Source organism: Ictidomys tridecemlineatus, chromosome 9 (assembly GCF_052094955.1).
Source record: "Ictidomys tridecemlineatus isolate mIctTri1 chromosome 9, mIctTri1.hap1, whole genome shotgun sequence".
NCBI classification, from domain to species: Eukaryota; Metazoa; Chordata; class Mammalia; order Rodentia; family Sciuridae; genus Ictidomys; species Ictidomys tridecemlineatus.
Genome location: NC_135485.1, coordinates 106,377,485 through 106,400,625, shown reverse-complemented (window position 1 = coordinate 106,400,625; position 23,141 = coordinate 106,377,485). Strand labels below are relative to the sequence as shown.

The window sequence follows — 23,141 nt, the reverse complement described above, 5'->3', positions numbered from 1 at the left end:
TTTGTCTTTACTACTCTACAAAATACCATACACTAACTAATTTGCCATTATTAATATTTCAATAAAGATAAGGTAGACTACTCCTTTAATGATCTTTTCTAGGAGTTATCTCTAGAAATTTTTCCTTGGTTAATTTTTAGATAAAGTTTACTCCTATTTTCTTAATTCCTTATTCTTCTCTTCCTCCAACAAGTATGTTAGTTTGTTTTAGGCAATAATGATTAATTTACAGAAAAACACATATTTAAAATATCTTCCTATGGGCAAACCAGATGTGTTTATTGTTTATTTGTTGGAGTTTTAGATCTCTTCCTATTAAGAACATTTCTCACTAAAAATTTTCCTAGCTATTATTTTTTATTAGTATTATAAAAATTAATCCCCTTTCTTTGCATTTAAACTATTATGCTTGGTGTGCTCACTTCATAACTAACATTTTTATTCATATAATTATTTATCCCAAAATTAGTTGACTCTTTTGTACTTTCTAGGTATATATTTTTAGAAGGGAAATATTTCTAAGTATTAATAGATTTCTTCAACCCCCAAACCAACAATTTATAGAACTCACTATACTAAGAGAAATGGGTCACCCACTGAGAAAACTAGACAAAAACTAGAAACAATGAGAACAAAGCAGCAGAAGACACAGGAGCTCCCCAGTGGTGGAGAACAGGTCAATGGGCTGGCAGGAAGGATTGGGTTGGTGGGAGGAGAGGAGAGGTTGGACAGGCGTATAAGAAAGAAGAGGAATTCCTTAGTACTTGGGATTGAGTAGATCATTTCTGGGTTTTTGTCATCTTTTCAGGTACCCCACTCAGAAAACTTATACAGATGGCAAACTTGGGAAATTAAAATTGAGTGCCAGGTTCAGGTCCTCTCTCTCTCTCTTGTGAATCAGCATCAAACACATTGTGTGTCTTCCTCTTTGCTTTCCCCATTCAATGATCCAAACCATTTGAGCCCAGCATTACATGTGACTAAGTAGGTGAGTCTGCTTAATTGGGGATCAGGTGAGCAGTAGTGCTCACACACTAAGCTATTCTCCAGTGAAAACTATACAGATCAGGGTGATACTTGATCTTCCATTTCTGAATCCTTCATCTGATACACCAATTTGTTTACAACCCAGGCAGAAAGTAGTGGAATTTGATTGGGCCTCTGCCTAGACTTTAAGGCTCTTGAAGACAGAGGGCCTGCCTTTTTTACTTGTCTTTCTCCAGTGTACAATGGTTAAGTGTGAAAAGTCAGGACTTAGGCTTAACTGGTTCATAATCTGGCCAAAAATTTACAACTTTGACATGGGGGATAAGATATTAATTTCAATAGAACTCATTTTTAACCATGAGAAAGTGTGTGGCATAATAAAATTACCCCATAAAAGTGTGCTTGTGAGAATTAGATAATCTGTGATAAAGTTCAACATAGTGTCATAAGCTAAACATATAATAAAAGCTGTTATTGTAACACATGAGAAATTTTAAAAAATGACCTTAAATAAATGCAATTTATTGAAAATGACAGTGAACTAGCTATTAGAAAAACTGACTTCTGGAATTCAGATTCGTACTATGTGACCATAATTGGCAAAAACAGGAATTTTTTTATAGAAAAGATTTTTGTGGAAATCAGGCTAGGCAATTTGTGAATGAGTAAGTTCAATTAATGTTAATCATTTGAATTTATCACAGAAATTTGAGAAGCATTTATAATTAGAAAATATGTACAATATACTTGCATATAGGTGTCTTATTCGGATTATACCTACACACACACACAAACACACACACACACACACATTTGTGTGTGAGAAAGTATATTTACATGTTTTAGTCAGTCTATTGACAGCCATCTCCATTCCTCAGGACTCAGAGTCAGGCACAACATTATTGGATAAGGGTGTGATAGAGCAAGCAGCTCAGGACATGATGATTAGGAAGCAGAAAGAGAGAGTTCTACTGAACCAGGACAAAATATATACCCCAAAGGCATATCCCCAAGGAACCATCTTCTCCAGCCACATCCTTTCTTTCTACAGTTACAACTCAGTTAATCCTCATCAGAAGATTTCTTTTCTGATTGGGTTAAGGCTGTCATGACCCAATCATCTCACCTTTAAGCCTTCTTGCATTGGGTCACACAAGAGGTTTTGGGGGATACTACATATCAAATCATAATAACATGCATATGTATTTCTTCTCCTTGGGATATTCTCTGACACTTTGGAGTAGTCCAGATTCTCAGAGGAGCTTTGAGACACCTCCCTGTTGGTCATCCCATGGCCCCATGCCTGGCACCATATCCATGTAAGTGTCCTGAGAAATATATCACTCACATCAGCCACTCTGTTGAGAGTATGCAATATTGAGATACCAGAATTGTGCTGATATCTCAGTTTTGTGTGGCTCTCATTTACATGAAAAAATCAAGACTTTTGGCCTGATGAGTTTTGGATTAATTCAGCATAGATTCTTAGGTTTGAGCATTAAGTAGGGAATGGCTCTCACACAAGTATTATGACCATGGTGCTGCCTCCAGTCTATAGCACTCAAAGAGGGCTCAGGTGGCAGCAGGCATCCCTTATACCATGAACCTATCATAAACAATTTGGTAGCTAGGACAGTCAATCCCTTACTCCCCATGTCAAGTAGGCTTCTTTTATATAAACTTCCTATCTCCTCCTAGCACTTAAGAGATTATTGATACACAAGCCATCAGGCCCTTCTTATAGATTTCCTCTTTTGCTTCTATTGATATAACATTGTGGTTTTCATTGTTGTTCTTGAGCTGTGAAACAGGAGGAAAATCCATTCCTTGTAAGAATAGGAGTGCTCTTCTCACTTCTATCACCCTTTTCACCAGTGGGAATATGCTGCCTGATTCCACTTCCTGTTGTGATAACAGAATACCTAAGATTAGCTAATTTTTATAGAAAAGAGGTTTATTTAAATCACATTTTTGGAGGCAGAGAAATTAAAGATTGAATGGTCATGCCTGGAAAGGTCCTCATACTAACATGGTGAAAGCAAACAGTGAGACAAATTTGCATGAACTAGGAGGGAAAAAGGAGTTGACCTACTTTGTAACTACTCATTTTTTGCAAGACTAATCAATTTCTTCGAGGAATAATCCAGTCTTGCAAGATAGACATTAATCTCTCTTAAGAACCCTACCTCAGGGCTGGCATTGTGGCTCAGTGGCAGAGCACTCACCTAGCATGTGTGATGCATGGGCGTTGGGTTCAATCCTCAGCACTGCATATAAATAAATAAATAATAAACGTACATCAACAACTAAAAAATAAAAAATAATTAAGAATATAAAAAACTTACCTCCTCAAACTGGTAGTTTGACAACTAAATTTCAACATTGTTGAGTGCACACTACATCCAAACTGTAATATGTGCAGAAGGCAAGAGTTAACTGACATGAAAATAAATCACATTCTGGAATATGGTGCATAGCCTAAGTGCTCAAGAAAAAATGTGACTAAAATAATTGTTTTCTTACAATGTGATTGGTTGTTGTTGTTTTACTACATTTATTCAATAGGTAAATTATAATTATAAAATTTAAAAATTCAGGTAAATTATAAAAATGTCCTATAGCTAAACTAATAATGAATTATCATTTACTTTTCCTACATACTATGTGTAAGACTTATGTTTGTATGGACAGGACTTGTATTTGTCATCATCATCAAAATAGCAGAGCCATAAGTTTTGAGAACCTAGTGTTCAAGGGAAGCAGGATGCATGTTGCCACATAATGAGTAATTTTATAGTCAGTGTTAAATAATTGGTATTAGTCAACTGTAGATTCAAGAGACCCTGTATTGTTTCAATGCAAACAAATTCTGGAGAAACACTGGTGATAAATAACAAACACTATTTCTTTCTTGAGAAAGCAGATATAAAATAAGATAGACATGCATTTGGCAATGAATAACAAGTAAAAATGGACAGAAATAGACTGTATTGAACATATTATTTTCCCAAACTCTAATTGGGCAATAAATATATATGTTATCTCTTATCTATTCCTTCTTATAAATAAGTATCCATAAATCATTAGATCCTACATAGACCCAGAGATTTTGTAATGCACTTTGGCATTTAACAAAAATACATATTTTGTGTGAGTTCCTGGGATCCCATCCCCTCTAGGGATGGGCTAGAATATCAACATATCCATAAGTTAAATGAAAATATCTGAAATGACTATCTCAATAAATACTGAAATAATGGTTGATAAATTTTACATATTTTTTAAATGACTTAAAATTAAACTTGAAAATTTTTCTTTTCAAAATACATTTTTTTCTGTCTCAGAGATAACTTTATAATGAAACATTAGAAGCTGTGAAAATAGATCTGGATTTGAGTCTAGTTTCTATCACTTACTGTCTCTGGTTCCTGGAAATACTTGCTATTAAAGCATTGGTTTTCTTATCAGTAACAATAAGTAAGGCAATCTTATCTATGTGATAGGATTGGGGAGACAGTTATATAAAATATTACTTGCAATCTGCTTAGCAAAGTGCTTGGAATGTAGGGAGAAGTCAATAAATAATTGTCTATTAAAAGTACCATCACCCAAGTGGAGAAATGACTTTGCAATGTATAAGACATTCATAAGGAAAACCACATGATATCAATTTACAAAATTGTTGAGTAGAGTTGCATATCTTGGATGGCAAAACTAAGTATTGTAAAGATAGAATCCTTTCTAATATTTTAATGTGTTTAATGCAATTCTAATCCATGTTCCAAGTTATTTCTTACTTTAATAAAAAATCATTCTGGTCTTCATATTAAATAGCATATACGCTATAAAGTCTTCAAGGGTTTTTTTTTAGAAAAAGATCGTGAGAAAGGGCTTGTTCTATTAAAGATATAATTGTTCTTTCTTTCTTTCTCTCTCTCTCTCTCTCTCTTTTTTACTACTTTGTGGTACTGAGGATAGAACCAAGGATGCTCTACCACTAAATTACATCCCTAACTCTTTTATATTTGTTTGAGACAGAGCCAACCTAAGTTGTCCAGGCTGATCTCAGACTTGTGATCTTCCTTGCCTCAGTCTCCTGAGTGGCAGGCATTACAGGCCACCATGCCTAGCTTCCAACATGTATTTATATGATGCTATAAAAATGAAAACTGTAAAGTGATCATATAGGAAACAACCAACAGATAATAAAGCTAAAGACACTAGAAAAAAGTAATGTATGAAGATGTAGATGTATATATAGTTGTGAAGTGAGCATCCACAAACAATATAGACGCATACTACTTGATACATGAAGTGGCAAGAACCAAGTGGACAACATGAAATTTTGATGTCACCACTCTTATTATCCAATAATTCCTGATGTTTCAAAAATTAAAGCCATAAAACAAAACAGTAAGCAGTTAAGAATAGTATCTAAGTATATAATTACATGTAAATAAAAATGGAAAAAGAGTGCATACACTGAAAATATTAAACATTTGTGTAAGAACATTACAAACTGAATTCAACAAATCAATATATTCACTAATACACAGTGCTTGACAAATAGTATAAACTCATTAATAACCCAAGTGTTCAGTCACAGGAGAATATTTATATTATATTAAATAATGTGAATTATATTCATAAAATGAAGATTTTTTGTAGCAATTGAAACAAACTTTTAAATAACTTTTGGTGATTTTGAAAATAGGTATAATATGATGCTAAGAGAAAAAACGTCAAGAATTATAAAAATGTAAACTAAATCTTAATTATATCAGAAAAATTTTAAAAACAGATCAAATTTAATAGCATTTAAGTTTTGGTGAGTTTTTTGGTTTTGTTTTTATTTTTGCTTTTACAGTATTGAATTTTTAAATGTTTTAGTTGTTAATGGACCTTTATTTTATGTACTTCCATGTGGTGCTGAGGATCGAACCCATGGCCTTACACATGCTAGGCAAGCACTCCACCACTGTGCCACAAACCCAGCCCTAGTATAGAATTTTAAAAGGATACTATATCAAGGTATATGTTAACTTTATGAACCAGAAATAGGTCTCTGATAATAACAAAAAAAAAAAAGAGAGAAGCTATTTTTCTTTTAAGTGGGGAGAAAGTTGGAAATACCTATTTTTAGAACTTTTCAAGTTTAAATAGATAAAAGCCTTTAAAATACATCTTTCTGGTACAATAGTAAGAGTGAATGGAAGTTCATGTTGAAAATAGAATTGACATCTCCCTGGTGGTGAGAATTAAACTGATAAACCCATGAATCCCTGCGGGTAATCATTTAAGGTGGCAAGAATAGAACACATTTCATTCAGCTTTAGACCTGCATTTACTTTTTTGGGACCAAATTTACATATTAGGAAGTAAAGTCTGGGGCATTAGCAGCATAAGAAAATATATATGTGTATATATATATATATATATATATATTTTTTTTTTTGAAGTTAGAGTAAGAGAATATCCATGGACAAAGACTTGGTGGAGAGTTCCAAAGACTGATAATACTAAGGTTGTCATTAAATTTAACCAAGTCCTTGATGTGAGAAATTTCAGTTCATTGTTGATGACACAGATTGCAGAAGCATATGGCAGCAATTAGAGGAAAGTAAATGGAGATGGTGGGTGCAGGCTGCATATTTGTGGAGCTGGACTAGATAAAAGGAATAATGTAGGATGAGATTAAAAGAGTCAATGAGGACTCTCTGGTGTCTTCTTTCAGACTTGAGGAAATTTGAGCATGAAAGAAAGTCAAAGGAGAAGACAAAATTGATGATTCTCCGGTGGGGGTGTGGGGAGTGGGGAGAGTATGAGTGAGAACAGTATCTCATTATGAGGGAATAGAAGGTTCTGTAGCAAAGGCTGAGGGGTTAGATTTCCAGATAAGAGAATTCCTCCTCTGCTGAGGAGATTAGCCGGAAGGAATTTCTGATAGATGTTAAAACTTCTTCAAGAGGCAGACAGCTGTGGCCAGGGAGCAGCTTGGTATGTGCAGGCCAGAAGCTCTACATCAGAAGATAAGATTTTGGTTCTCCATGAATTACGTGCAAGACCTGAGGACGTGGCTGGTGGTTACTGGGCCTACTAACCTCAGAGAGTTTATTTCTCCTCTCATCAGTGGGAATTCTATGTAGTCTGTAAAATATGGGCAGGGCTGGGGGAACTGTAAAAATAAGGAAAATCCCTTGGACAACTTGTAATGCATTTTTATAAATAGATGATAATTTTTTTTTTTTAAATCATAGCATAAGGTGAGAAGAGGGCTAATTGGGTATAAAGTCTGCTTAAAAGCTACTGGAGAAATACATAGATTTTAGTGCAGTATTTGGGTCACAAGAGAATGGAAGCAGCCTGGCCTGCTGGTGGCTCTGACAGCCCTGTGACATGAGCTTGTTAATTCTTTTAAGAATCCCAAACAATCTCGCTGTCTGAATATGATCCTTTTGATGAGTGACTCACATGTTTGAGCTTAAAAACCCGTCTTGCATACTCTCTTATTTACCAACGCAAATGACTATTGGGCCTCTAATTTAAAATTGGCTTTGAGGCTCCCCTGTGGTGTCCTTTTAGATTTACAGTGTTGGTACTATGGAAATATCTTAGAATCTAGAAGCACAGTGGGTCCGTGGGAACAGAAAGGTTCTCACGCACGAAAAGCTCCATAAACCATCTACTGCATTGTCTTAGGTTGCTTGGAGAAACTGCATTCATATTCATAATGTATTGCATAATTATGGGATTCTGGTTTTCATATGTCCCAGTGTGCCTTTTCAGCTTTTGCTATATTACCAAATTAAAGGAGACAACGCAACTTTACAAAATTAGAGTGTTCTGTTTTGTATGTTTCAGTTTGACAGGACTCTATTTTTAATTTGTTCATCATTGATCCTAATAAAGACAAACTGTCATTGTAACCATTGCATGGAATGCAATGCATTAGTTTTATTGCCTCTATAACAGCTGCTCATGTGTCGCTTTCCTCTGTCATTCAATGTTGATGTGTCCTTTTCTCTAGTCAATGCCAGAAATGCAGGAGGGCTCACAGTATAACACCTCCATATGACCTGGATTAAGGAAAAATTCCCAGGAAAAGGGGGATTTTATTGTGTGTCTTTATTTTACATTTACTATTTAATACAAAAGAGGACATATACAGGAAAGTAGTTCAGGTGTGCTTGATGAATAAGGGATGTTAAATATTTTTGCTGGTTTTCTTTTACTAAGTTTATAAATTTTGTCTATCACCTGAACTTCCTAGGCCTCAGTTTCCTCATGTGAAAATTGGAATGAGAATAACTGCCTTACTGGACACTGTAAGCGTAAAATGGGAAAATGTTGTTAACTTCATTGCTAGAGCAAAGAGATGCAATGTTTTGCACAAAATGTGGTAGTAAAATTTCATGCAGATACTGTGGTGTCAAGTTTTTATAAAATTATACATCTAGTACATGGGCCTGGAAATATTTACAACAATGCCTTAAACCTGAAATTAATACATATAAAAGCTAAAATTTTATCTTCATTATTCAAAATATTTTGCCAAGAAAAAAATTTGCTGGCATGTCTGTACACATTCAAATACATACAGGAGTCTCTTCTGAATCTATGGGATGGAATCTATTACCATTCAAGTTTAGAACATGATAGGTAGTATTGTACCATAGCTTAGCACAGGATAGGGCAAAGAAAATCAAGATGTGGTCAGGAGTAAATTGTATTTAAAGAGGGGCACACAATCTGTTCTCTTCCTCTGTTTCTTCAGATTTGTCTGCTTTGGTCAAGTGCACTGCTCAAACTTCCTTCTAGAGGGCAGCAGCACCTTGGAATTTTGCCAATCTTTTCTTCTTTTCTATTTAAACCTATGTCAGTGACTCTTAGGTTGTCTCCAAAGAAGCCAAATCAAAGGAAATAAATGTGTTAATTATGTTATCAAATGGGTTCACTGATGTTAAAAACTAGTAATATTCTACTCAATGTCATTAGAAGGAAGAAGTGTGGAAAGGCATTTATAAAGAAAATATAAAATGGTACAGTTAAAGGGAAACTAATATATTACAAAAGACTGGTTGCACATGGAAGAGAAGCCCTTATTTCACCATCACATTTGATATATACTTTATTGCTATTAAAATCAAGGTTACTAGGGATAAGTGTATATTTATTTGCAGAATAAAATTTTGAGACCTGGAGTTTTAAGTGAGAATTAAAATCTGATGAATAAAACACTTTGAAACAAGTATACAAATTTTAAATCTGACTTGAATTTTCTTAAAAATTGCTCTGATTTTTCAGGAACATTTATTGAGTTACTGATTTTTATTTCGAATAAGAATTATGCCTTTACAAAATCATTCAAAATTCAGAGCAGAAATCAGTTCAAAACTTTTGAGTCCTCCATAACTCTTCTACCCTTTGAGACACTAGAGCATAGCAAATCTTGATATCAGATTACATACATGAAATTTTATTTCTTATGTTACTTGATCACATTCAGCTACAGCTTTAATATGGGTTGCTGAATGCTTGGGAGTTTTCTTTCTTTATAGTTTTATATTTTGGTCTCTTTTGTCATATCTGCTATACCTGGGTCCCCAACTCTAGGATAACTGATTGGGTACTTTTAGTGTGAGGACTTATGGATCACTGTGGTCATCCACAGGAGAACGAAGGTAACCCCATCAGTGCTTCAAAAATTAACTCAATATTGTTCTTTTAATCACTCCATCATTATCCACTTAGAATCAGGAACACTCCCTATTTTCTTCTTATTTCCAATCCAGTCCTCTCTACCTGGTAATTTATCCTGAATTTTTACTTAATGATACTTAAAATATGGTGGGCATGAGGAGAAGCAGAAAAAAAATATGTATTTTTTTCCTAAGGCTCTCCAATGTTCCGGAGTAACCTTCTTTATTGTAACTTTAGAGTGGAACCTTGTCTGATTGTCATTATTTTGTAAAATATATGATACTGACATTTTCCCTTTTCTCCAAGAGAGATAAAGTAATAGACCAAATGGGAAAAAATCCTTTCTGAGTTATATATAACTCTTAATTTTTTACACCAAGTTCTTACTCATTACTTTTAATTGTCAAATCTTAGAACTATGAAAAAATACATTACTGCTAATCATATAATAAGAGTGAGATCTGATATTATTTATCTAGAACATATTCACTCTTTAGCAGCTTTTTAAACATTTGGTGAAAAGTGCAATTCTTACTGGAGAAATGTAAATATCTTTCAAATATGCTAGCTGTTCTTTTTTCCAACATACCCTTGCCTGTTATTAAAAAGTATTTTATTGCTACTAATGCAGGGGGAGTGACACTTTTAAGATAAATTCAGAAATGCCCCTGTAGGATCAAGCATCAGACATGAAATGTGAAATGCTGTCACACTGGCATGAATGACTGCTACTATAATCACTGGCTCTACTTTTATTAGGTTTTTTATTAATTAAATATAAAGTCTGTCATTGGCCTTATAAAAGTACTCATCTGCTTTCCTTTAATTTCAAGCAGATTAAATGTAAGACTTGGCATTAATTAAAAACTTAGAATTTATGAGGAATTGTAATTGCAAACAACATTTCAGTGGTGAACATGTAGATGACTTCTTAGTTCTGTTTAGTAATAAACTTGGTATTGAACCATGACAAGATGAAAAATGAATTATTTGAAGAAAAGAACACTATCATTTGTCTGTTGCCCATGTGGAGTATGTATCCTGTCCAGTTGGGAGGATACAAGAGGAGAGATCAACAGTTTAGGATATCCTTGGCCAGTTTTGAAATTTTGCACTGATGTCTGGAAATCTCACTTTTACTTTGAAAATGTGGCTGCATTTGGGAAGACAGAAATAAAAATCCACAATCCACTACCATGATTATTCAGTTTAACCGAAATACTTCAACATCAAAATCTGCAAGTTCGGTTTCAGTCACCTATCTTTAAGTTGAATTAGGGATATATGGAGCAAAACCTTCCAAGAGGTTCCTGGAAGTTTCACATTTTATTATTTGGAGCCTGTTGCCTAAAAAGGCCATCTTCTTAGGGAACCTGTAGTACAGATATTTTCAAATTAGCATCTTTGCATGTTCTCCTCTGTCATAAGTCGGCTTTAGCCTTGTCACACTGGGCTTTTAAGGAGAGCTCTATCTTTGCAGCCCAGGCTACATGTGACAAGATTAAATTGGCACACTTTACTCTATAGCTCTTGTGTTCCTGGCAGCACTAGCCTGGCTGATGCCTCTGAGAGAAGGCTCAGCTGTCACTCAGTGACCCATTAACACTGCTGGTCCATCCAGCAGTGTCATTTTTCTCATTCTTATGGAGATAATGCTCCCCGGAGATCGCCAATACCTGCAGGAATGAAAGAGAACAGCAGAGACAGGCTAACTATCAAAGAGGGAGCAAACAACACAGCAAGACCACAAATTCCAACAGTTGAATTTTAAATGGAGTAAAAGATGAGGCCCATTGGAAATGGGAAGAGGATCCAGTATTAAGAGGCATCATAACTTTTTAACAAGCTATTTTCTTCTCCTTGCCTGAATACCAAAAGAAGTGCCCCAAGTAAAAGTTGTGACTAGATATAAGGAAGACAACTGCTTTAAATGTTTAATAGGGAAATTTGGATAAGAATTTATAATTTAAAAATAGTCAATGGATATAAAACAGAAAAAACATATTAAGGAGAATTGTTTAATATTCTTACCCAAATAAGATCCCTGATTACAGTTGTCTTATTGGGATATAATATCACCTTGTTAGAAAAAAAACACAACAAATAAAATAATACCTTTACAACACCGGGCCTAAGAATTTTTCTGCCTTATGATTAAACTGTTAGTGGTTTGAGCAAATTTTTGCTCTCTTGCAATTAATTCAAACTACATTTCATTTCATGGATCACTTTCTGAGAAGTTGCACTTGCTATTGTTACTACAAAAAAAAAAAAAAAGGCATTATAAGAGCATGCTTCTCCATTCCCCAGATAAGGCTGGTCTAATTTAGATTGCTATAAAAGGAAAAACAAAGATGAAAACAAAACCCAATCAACCAAACACCCAAAAAACAATGCCATTAAGTCTATGGGAACTTGTTTGAGACATATTGAAGAAAAATCCTGAAACAACAACAAAAAGATAGTAAAAAATAAGGATAGAACTGAAATGCTTTCAGAATTCCTTAAAAGGATAAGGAAAATGGGTGCATCGTATATGCACCAGACTTTTACCAGAGTCTGCATCTCATCCTTGCCTCAATTTTTCCTATTTTCCTATACTGTATTATTCCTATTCCAGATTATTATATTATTTCAGATTCATATGCAAAGATTATTATTGGAATTAGACCCTTATTTTCAGGCTGAGGTTTGTGTACACTCCCTGCACCCCCAGGTGAGGCAGGTGTTAAAAGCATATTATTTAGGAGCACTAGATTTTTTTTTTTTTACAGTGGATTTTTTAGGTTGTTTTGAAAAGTCATTTGAACTATTAAAAATTTAGACCCTTTAATTAAAATCTGTATGGCATATTATGGAGTAGGATAAAATATTCACGTGTATTTTAAACATCAAAAACAAGGCTTTTCAAAACTCTTCCTAAGATGATAGATTTTTGATCCAGCCTCTTGTGTGTTTTAGGGACTGAATTTGTCCTTCTTGAGTAGTCCATCCATGAAGAGAAACTTTGAGGAGCAATGCTGGATGCTGTGGAGTTGAACAGGGAAGAGGGACTGAGATGATCCCAGTTTAACAATGAAGGTGGTGATAATTAGCATCTGCGCCCCTGAGGCCAAATCTTCAAGCAGAAGCAGCGACCTTCTGTCTGATTTTACAGTAGCGTGGGACTGCACGATGCAGTCAACACAAGCAGCTCAGCGCCCAGTAGGCCTCGGTCCCCGCTGCATTGGTGCCATGATGGTGGCACCCTGTACACTGGGCCCAGAAGGAGATGCAATCCAGCCTGCCCACCCGCCAGCCCCTGGGCTGGTAGTGAGCCACAGCAGCCCAGCTCCATTGCTACCAGGAGGAAGATGCTGGCCACCACGGTGTCCCACGTGCTGTCAGGGCTCACTCAGAAGCTGGCTTGCAGAGGGCTGCTGGCTTCTTGTAACTTTTCAAAAGAAGTTACGTTTGAAATTAAGAGCTGTGATCTTTAGGGGTTGGAAGAGGGTCCTCCTGTAGCAACAGTACTCACCAGGGAGGATGGGACCGAATACGACAGGACAATGCAGGTGGTTTCCCGCAGGGGAACTGATCAGCTGTATAAACAGAAATGTATTTACGGTTTGTGTCACTTGTGTGAGGGTCAGGAAGCTTGCTACGTGGGGCTTGAGGCAGGAATAAAGCCCTCGGATCATGTCATCACATCCTATCATGGCATAGGCTACACCTGGGGACTTAGCATGGGATCTGTTCTGGCAGATCTGACTGCTCCAAGAGGAGGTTGTGCTAAAGAAAAGTGAGGCTGCATGCACTTGTATTCCAGTAAGTTCTATGGGGGCAATGGCATTGTGGGGGCGCAGGTGCCCCTAGGAGCTGGTGTCGCCCTGGCCTGTAACCATGTGGGAAACGATGAGATCTGTTTGATTTTATATGGGGATGGTGCTGCTAATCAGGGCCAGATAGCAGAAGCACACAATGTGGCAGCCTTGTGGAAATTACTCTGTGTTCTCATCTGTGAGAATCGTCTCTATGGATTGGGGACATCTGTTGAGAGAGCATCAGCCAACACGGAATATTACAAGAGAGACAATTTTATGCCTGGGCTGTGGGTAGATGGGCTGGACATTCGAAGTGTGTTTGGGAGGCGACAAAGTTTGTTGCTGACTACCGTAGATCTGGAAATGGGCCTATACTGATGGAGTTGCAGACCTGCCGTTATCATGACCATGGTACAAGTGATCCAGGACTCAGTACTGCACACGGGAAGAAGTTCAGAAGGTAAGAAGTCAATAGGACCCTATTTTGCTTCTCCAGGAGACAATGGTAAAGGACAAGCTCACCAGTATGGACGAGTTGATGGAAATCGAAGCTAACATGAAGAAACAAGTTGAGGAGCCAGCCCAGTTTGCTATAACTGATCCGGAATCACCTTTGGGTGAATTAGGCTTCCATCTTGACAACAGTAACTCACCTTGTGAAACTCGTGGTCCAAATCAATGGATCAAGTTGAAGTCCATCAGTTAAGAGTAAATTTGTTAATCCTCCAGTGGAGCATGCGTGATTAACTTTAAGCACCTATGTCCTCAACTTTATTAAAAGAGGAATAAAAAACTATAAAACAAAAGTTTTTAAAATTTTTATTAAAAGATTAACAGAGAGACTAAAAGATAGTCCATGAAAAGGAAAGTTCAATTTGTATATTATTGCATTAAAAGATACTATATGGTAATTCTTTTAGTGTATGAATATCTTTTAGGTTATTTTAAATGTATACAGGCCTAAAACAGGAAAAATAGAAGATTAACTTCACAAATTATTGTTGTAATAGTTTTATTTGATTTAGCTTTGTATTATTTTAATAAAAATGCTTATTTAAAGGAAAATCTGTTCTTTGATGCCTGCTCCCCCTACCATGACTTTGTGTGTAAAGTCACTATGCTGAGTTAGGGCTGGTCACATTGAGCCACTCATGACTTCTGCTCTGCCACTTGCAACAGTTTACTTGAATTAACCAACAACACTATTTATTAACATAGCAAGCATGTATATGTAATAACAACGATTACATTTTTCCAGTGAAATATGATATTTAATGGGGTGGGGGAGTGAGAACAAGCACATTTTTTCAATACTATTTTATTCGGTTACAACATTATTAGTGTCCTAGTTTAAAGGAAAAACAAAAACAAAAAACAACTAGAGGAAATTTCATTTTTCTTAAATCGTCATGTTAAAGTTGCCCTTATTTTACAGTCCTTTCACACCATTACGTGTTCTGGATTTAAAAAAGGCATCCTGGGCCAGGGTTATAGCTCAGTGGTAGAGCACTTGCCTTGCACACATGAGGCCCTGGGTTCTATCCTCAGCACCACATAAAAAGAAACAAAGGAAAATAAAGTTATTGCATCCATCTACATACAACTAAAAACAATGTTTAAAAAAAATAAAAGAAGCATCCTGGTGAGTGTCAGCCTGAAAAAATGAAGATATAAAGATGGTGACATCAAAGAAGTTAAATAGCGGGGATGATGACATTAATACAAAATTAAAAGTAAAATCTTCCATGCCTTTAACTATACCTCCACACTCCAAATTCAAAAAACAGATTGAACATTGTATTTATAAATGAGTGGTACTACTAGCTAAGATGTTTTAGTGAGAATATTGCGGATATAACTCAGAAACTTCAGTTGGATGCCCACCATTAGAAACAAAAGGATTTTCATAAAGTGTTCAAAATAATAAATCCATTCTTCTAATGACATTCTTTTTATTTTGATATGCTGATATTTCCATATACTTGCAAGTGGAAGATAAGCTGTTCAGTTAAAGCCATTTTACATATACCATATACAGAAATCATTTTAAAAGTTTGTTAACATAATGGATTCTTTTGATGTCAGCAAAATTTAAGATAGAAAAAATTGATAACAAATGGAAAATCAATAAATCAAGATATACAGATATTGGACTTCATTTTACATTTCAAATTACAAATCTTACTACATTAGGGAAATAAAGTATCTTTGTCACAGTTTACATTATCAAATTCCATTAGGACAGGAGTTTTGATTCAATTCAATATCAAAACATCGTTCTGACTTCTATGTGTACTTTCAGTAACTACTATAATCATATCATTGGTTGCACACAATTCTGTAACTATCGAATAAACAAACAAACAAACAAACTGAAAAACCACCCAAACCTGTTGTTTTCAATTAGGTCAAGCTTTATTGCTTGACTAATTGTAGTGATCATTTATCAAGCTTTCAACTAGAGAAGTGTAGAAATTCAGCAGGTGGATTCTACTGCCTGGCTATAACTACTAGGTTATTCAATCTGTTTTATCCACATATTATAAGATCTAAATAAGCCATGGTAGTCATAAGAATTTCACTGATGCAACAATTCTAGGACAAGTGAGACAAAAAAGAGTTCTTAAGGTCTTAACCTGTGTGATAATATATAAAAACAGACTCTGCACATGTGTGGAATGGAGTGAGAAAGGAAGGAGATTAAGGAAGGTGTTTAAAGGAGACACTCCCATGCATTAGAATTTATTTAAAATAAGTGGATATGTGTTCCCATCTAGTATGCAAAAGACAGCATATTATTAGTAAAATTTAACCTGAGAGTTTGTAAGGAAGAACTTTTTAAAAATCAAAATATGATTCACACACCAAGAATTCACTCTTCTAAAAGTGTATAATTTAGTATATTCACAAGGCTATGTAACCATTACTGCTAATTCCAGAACATTTTCATCACCTCAAGGAGAACATCCATACCCATTTTCAGCTACTCTTATTTCATTAGAAACTACTAATCTGCTATGTAGATTTGCCTAGCTTGGACATTTCATATAAATCCTACAATATGTGGTCCTATGTATATAGCTACTGTCATAATGTTTTCAAGTTTCATTCATGCTGTAGAATGTACTAGTACTATATTCTTGTTTTATGGCTGAATAACATTCCACCTTGTTTATCCATTTTTCTATTGGTAGATATTGTTATTTCCTCCAACATTTTAGCTAGTGTCACTGAGAAAAAGTTCAATCTTTTAAACACAAACTCATTAGAAATTTTAAAGGCACTGGCCAAGGCATATCTCTTATATAGTACTATCTCTTTCAATTAAATCCATTGGAAAAGTGTTAAAACACTATTGGAGTATTACTCAGCCATAAAACGATTAAAATTATGACATTTGTTGTTAAATGGATGGAACTGGAGACTGTCTTGCTAAGTGAAATAAAACAGTCCCCAAAAGACAAAGGTTGAATGTTTTCTCTGATATGAGGAAGCTAATCCAAAAATAAGGGGTGGGGGAGAGAACGGGAAAAATAAAAAGGGAAAGGGAATTTCATCAAAACAGGAAAAATCAGTAGAGTAGGGATTGAGGAAGAGAAAGAAGGGATGAGAAAAGAGAAGAATAGTCGGATGAATCTGACCAAACTTTCGTAAATGTGTGCATGGATATGACACAGTGGTTACTGGCATCATGTGTATCTACAGGACGCCAATTAAAACACAAAGAAGGTAAACTATAAATGGATTGGAAAGGGATCCATGCAGTGGAGGGAGGGGAGGTAGGTTGGGGGAGAGCCAGGGTGGAACTGGAACAGGTTATGCTCAATGCTTTTGTGGTTATAGCAAGGTGTATTCTGGTGTTGTATATCATGAAAAATTAAACAAACAAACAAAAAAACCTCTATTGGACCTGAATATTTAACAACTTACATGACTATTGCTCTGTTTAGATGTTGATTTTTTTAAAAAATAGAATTTGTTTTTAAGGCAATTTTAGATTTTCAGAAAAATTGAAAATCATGTACAGAGTTTGCATATGACCTTCACACATTTCTCCCAGCTTTTAACATCTCATATTAGTTTGGGGTAAGGAAAATGTAAACTCAGTAGGCTAGGTGACTCAAAACTTCCATATCCTTTATACTCCAGAGGGAGAAGCTGAACCCCTGGATTATTCTGCCTGATTATAATGATTTTGTAAGCCTGACCCCTTGGTCTGTGGCATGTCTGTGTAACCAACTAAATTTATCTTAATAATGTATCTCTAGGTTACTCCACTGAGAAGATATGCCTGAAAGTGTGTGCATGGGCTCTCTAGATTTCTCTCCATGTGTCTTTTCCCTTTGCTGATTTTTAAAATTAATTAATTAATTTTAATTAAATACATATGACAGCAGAATGCATTTTGAAATTCCTGCCTTTTTTTTTTTCCTTTTTGGTAATGAGGATTGAACCCAGGGGCGCTCAATCACTCAGCTACATCCATATCCCTTTTTAATATTTTGTTTAGAGATAGGGTCTCACTGAGTTGCTAAAGTGTCTCACTAAGTTGCTGAGCATGGCTTTGAATTCACAATCCTTACAAGCCTCTAGAGCCACTGGGATACACAGGCATACTCCACAGTGCCTGGCCCTTTTGCTGATTTTGATTTGTATTCTTTCACTGTATTAAGCCATAATTACAACAAAAAAATCAACTAATCAATTTTTTTATGTATCTGTAATACAAAAATATATAGAGAATAAAAGTTATAGAGATATTTAATGGCTAATTCAGGTTCACATATTGAGTGATAGTAGTAACCCTTGTTACTATTTTATTTTTCTAGAATGCTTTTGAATGTAAAACATGATACTTAGTGTACACACACACACACACACACACACACACACACATATATATAATGTCACTTGATATTTTTAATATTTACTTAATGTAGGCATTAAGTCTTCATTTTACCAATGAGAAAATGGAGGTTCAAATAGGATACTCAAGGTGTCACAGTTTATAAATGGGATAGGCAAGATTCAAAGCCAGGTAGAAAAAGTCCATATTTTGAAAATTATTTTTTAAAATACTGCTTTCTATTTTCTGCTTCTGGTAATACTCATCCATGTATTACATTATTTAATCAAATTTAGGGTTCTTAAGAGAACAAATGGCAGTAAATAAACTAAGTCAGATTTAGAAACCCCAAAGGTTAGATCAGTACGTAAGTTCACAAAGGAGAAGTAGCAAGGGAGAAGAGACACATCTACAAAAGAAATGAGATTGCCAAAGACACAACGACAATTCAGTTCACTTTCCTCCCATCTCAGTCTGACTTTCAGGTTAACTACCATACCTATTACATACGCTTTGTGGGTTTTAGAGTAAAATGTTGTCAACCATAAGACAAGAACCACACTATAAATTATAGTTGCAATTTTGACAGAGGCTTGTGTTAGCACCTACTTGGAAGTTTTCTGTTGATTGGTGAGTATGAAGCCTTGGTGAGTCAAAGTCAGCACTTGAAATGCCAAGGATGTATGTAAACAGTGGGCTTCAGAGATGATATGACTCATCTAGCCAAGCAGAAGAAGAATTCAGGCAGCCAAGCTCTCAGGAATAATAGGACCTGAGAGGCAAAGGTGGAGTAAAGTCAGGAAATGAGTCAAATCAATTTCCATTAGACAAGGAGGGAAACAGAAGACTAAATCAGAGGGCAGGAGAATGCAGTGGCATTTGATGATCTTTTGGTTGTTAAGAAAGTTACCTATTGGATGGTTTGAAACAGAAGATCTCATGTCTTAATTGTCCCTTTAGAATCTAAATCTTCTTGTCAAGTTCTACTAGGTCTTAAAGCAACCCTACCTTTATGTGATATGGAAATATATTAGAGTCTAGACTCTGATATCATTTAGATCAAGGTGAAAATCCATAATCCTGGCAGCTAGCTTGGGAAAGTGACCTGTGTATCTCTTTGTCTATAAGAGGTTGAATTGATATGACCAATGCCAGTGTTAAAAGAAGAATTAAAATAACAGGTAGCTGAGTCCAAGGGCATACTATACGATGTATTAGTTGAAATTTCTAATTCACAGGAAGTTCTTCACTGAGAAAAAAACTATTTGGAAGAGACCACTCCATCTTATATGAAAGTAATAAAAACTGTTATTAGATTCATGCGGTAGGTAAGGAGGTAAGTTTAAGGACTGCAGAAAAATCAGAGCAGCATATAGAATGCAATCTTCAAATTCAGTCACCCTTTGTTTTCTCACACCCTCTGTTTTCTTAGGATCCTCTTACTCTTAAGTAATTCTCCTTCAGACTACATTGGATGCTGCAAATAGTCCACAGGGCCAACATGTTTAGACAGGAAGATTAGATATAGCTCTCCAACTTGCACCCAAACTTCGTTTAGAACTAGCCATAATCAATTTTTTGACTATAGTAAAGCATGTCGATATTGTACAGGTACCACTTTGGTAGAATCAGTGATGGCAAATACAGATTTTGCTATTTTATTGTAATATAGATGACTTTAAATAATCTAATATTAGTAATGCCTTCAAAATTGGATCCACTATTTCCATTGTAGATTTCTTTTAAGTAATGCTCTCAATTAATATTAATACAAACAAAAATCTGATCTGGATTGAAACAAACATCAAACAAAATCTTGTCATTCAATCAGTATTATAATTCTTTCCCATTGACTAAATTCATATCTGTTTGATTTATGAGGCTGATCTATATAGCAAAGAGCAAAGACAGAGGTCCCTGTACTAGAATTTGAGAAAGAGAGATGGAGATTTTCTGCTGGGGGTTATGCACAGAAAAAAAAAAAAAAACGCAATCAAATTAGGAAACAGTAAAGAGCAACAAGACAGTTTATACAATACTTTCTTTTTGACAGGCCAATAAATACTCAGCTGAATAATTTACCAAAAGAAAAAGAGCCCACTCAAACCTCATGACCTTTTGAACAATGAGCAGGAGTTCAATTATCCGCAAATGTTCTATTAAAAGTCAGCTTTCCAGGCTGAAGTGTTATTTCAGCAGTCATATGTTAGGGTTATTAAAGAGGGAGAACTCTGCCTTTGTTGTTTCTGTACTCTGCTATGGTTTTACAGTTTGTTACCATCTTAAAAACAAACAAAAAACCTCCTTGCTACATCAAGAAATGGCATGTTGTCAAAAAAAGTGGGACACAATTATGCAATTATTTAAATAATGTTTCTGGAGAGTATGAGCTATTAGATTTCACTGGAACATTTTATCTGAACATGACTAGAGTGATACTGTCACGTTAGGAAGTATATAATTTGCTTCCATTAGAGATGCAGAGTGACATGCCAACACTTCTCAGAGAATTTCTCTTTTGCCCACCACATGGACTGCCATGTGGCAGTGAGCTGTTTATTGATTCTTTGGTTATATCTAGGTTCCAAGTATTAGAGAGCTTTGTTCTTCACTGATACTGATTAGTCAATTTTTATCACTGACACACCTGAAATAAACATGCTAGAATGAGGAAAGGCTTATTCTGGCTCATTTTTTTTTTTCAGAGTTTTCAGTTCACAATTCCTTGGCTCTAATGTTTTGAGCCTGCAGTAGCACAGTTAATCATGGTGGGTGCACATGTGGGGAAGTTGCTCATTTCATTATAGCTGAGAAACAAAGATGGGGGGGCTGGGATCTCCATATCCTCTTAAAGGGTATGTCCCTAATGATTTAGCTTTCTTCAAACAGGCTAAATTTTCACCACCTCCAATAGTGCCGAAGGCTGGGGCAAAGCTTTCAACACATGGTTCTTTGGGGAACATTTAAGATCCAGACTATAGCGGATACCTTGCAAAATCCTACATCTTCCCTGAGACAAAGACTGTTGAAGTCATCTATAGAATATCACATATTTTATAATCAAGGTACTAAAGTTTACTATATTAAGAGAGCACTAGACAAACCTAGTACTCCCAGAGATGACATGTTTTCCATGATTTAAATTTCTTTCCAAAAATTCCTTGTCATTTTCTCACTTATTTTGATATCGCCTATATTCTTCTGAGTTGTTGAGTGTAGAACTAAGAATTACATATAGTGAAAATTTTAAAGATAATGGGAAAAGTTTCACTATTTTGATATTGTATATTTCCTTATTTATTTACTGATTTGTCATCATTAGGGAAAAAACTGAATTTTTAAAAAAATATATTTAATTTTTAATTGTAGATGGAAACATTACCTTTATTTTATTTTGGGGTGGAGCTGAGGATCGAACCCAGTGCCTCACACATGCTAGGAGAGCGCTCTACCTCTGAGCCCCAATCCCAGCTCCAAAAGCTGAATTCTTAACAGAGCACAGTCAACTAAACTCTTAAATATACCCAAGATTAGATCCAACTAAGGTTGAATGATGTCCTTTTTTTGGGTGGGTTAAGTTCCTCTCTGAGTCAATTTTTTAGTACTCTGTAATATTATACTTATTTTGTAATATTAATTTGTAATATTATACTTATTTTGTAGTACTTTTGTGTGGATGGGAAGTAACACGTATTAAGTCCTTTTTGCTTGATATATTAGTACTCCAAATAGTAGTTATATTTTCTCTTCTTCCCTTCATCTTTTCTCTTATCTCCTATATTACATTCAAGCCTTGATTTTTCTCATCTATCTTAATAGAACATTCTACTTGCTATTACTTTTCACAAACATCATTCAGATTTTGAATCTGTCATTCTAAAAGCTTAGTCATGATTTTTTATTTGATGATTCCAGAAACTCATTAAGCATTACTGTTATTACATTATACAGGTCATCAGTGAAAAATTTAAATGTCACGTGATCTACAGATTCAGTTCACCACACATGTGCAGTCATAAATTTCTAGGCATGTGTTTTGCCATTCTTATAGTTCAGACTTACTATATACTAAGTCCTTCCCCATGTTCTAATAATTCTATTTCACTCCATTTTGTTACATTTTATTATAAAACATAGTACTTGTCATAAAGATTTGATTACTATGAAATCTTACAAATCTCCAAAACGCTGTGATCCTTCCATATATTAACTAATTTTGAAAGAAATTTGACATATGCACAATAATCTTTACATGTGTATAAATGTTTCCTTTGAGAATAAATTTGCTGTTTTTATTCCTTAATAATGATTTTATTTTAGTGTTAATCAGAAACATTAAGGAGCAGGTGGCAACATTCTGTCAAGTTAAAGGAGCAGCAGTGCAAACATACTTTATTAACATTATTCATAAAGTTCCCATCGTAAACAGCATTAAACTACTTACTATTCACCATAAGGGTATACAAAGTGCATTGGAGCTTCAAAATCAATGACATGTTGCCCTCTACCCAATGTTGCTCTTTGGCAAAGAGAGAAGAAGCCGCTCCTCAAACTCAGCATGCCATTTTTTAATTCACACTTAAATTTCCACTTGAGGAAGCAAGCCAAAACACACTAGTCCTCCCTGAGATGCACCCTGGGAGTAAGTACCCTCCCAACTTTAATAATTATCTGAGAAGAGTCTTTCTCCCACTCCCCTTTTCCATCTGAATAGGGGTTGCTTATTAGAACCTAGTTATTTTCTACTCCTCTATTTGCATAATTCACAGATGTCAACTTGCTGGCTCTAATCTGTCCCATCGAAT

The 23,141-nt window shown here is 35.2% G+C and overlaps 1 protein-coding gene across 1 annotated transcript; it reads left to right on the top strand.

The window, feature by feature from the left end:
• Positions 1 to 13,040: 13,040 nt before the first annotated feature.
• Pdha2 (pyruvate dehydrogenase E1 subunit alpha 2) lies at positions 13,041 to 14,196 on the top strand. Its single transcript, XM_013364375.3, is given in 3 exon segments — positions 13,041 to 13,799; positions 13,802 to 13,919; positions 13,922 to 14,196. Coding segments are annotated over 3 exon segments (1,152 nt in total).
• Positions 14,197 to 23,141: the final 8,945 nt, after the last annotated feature.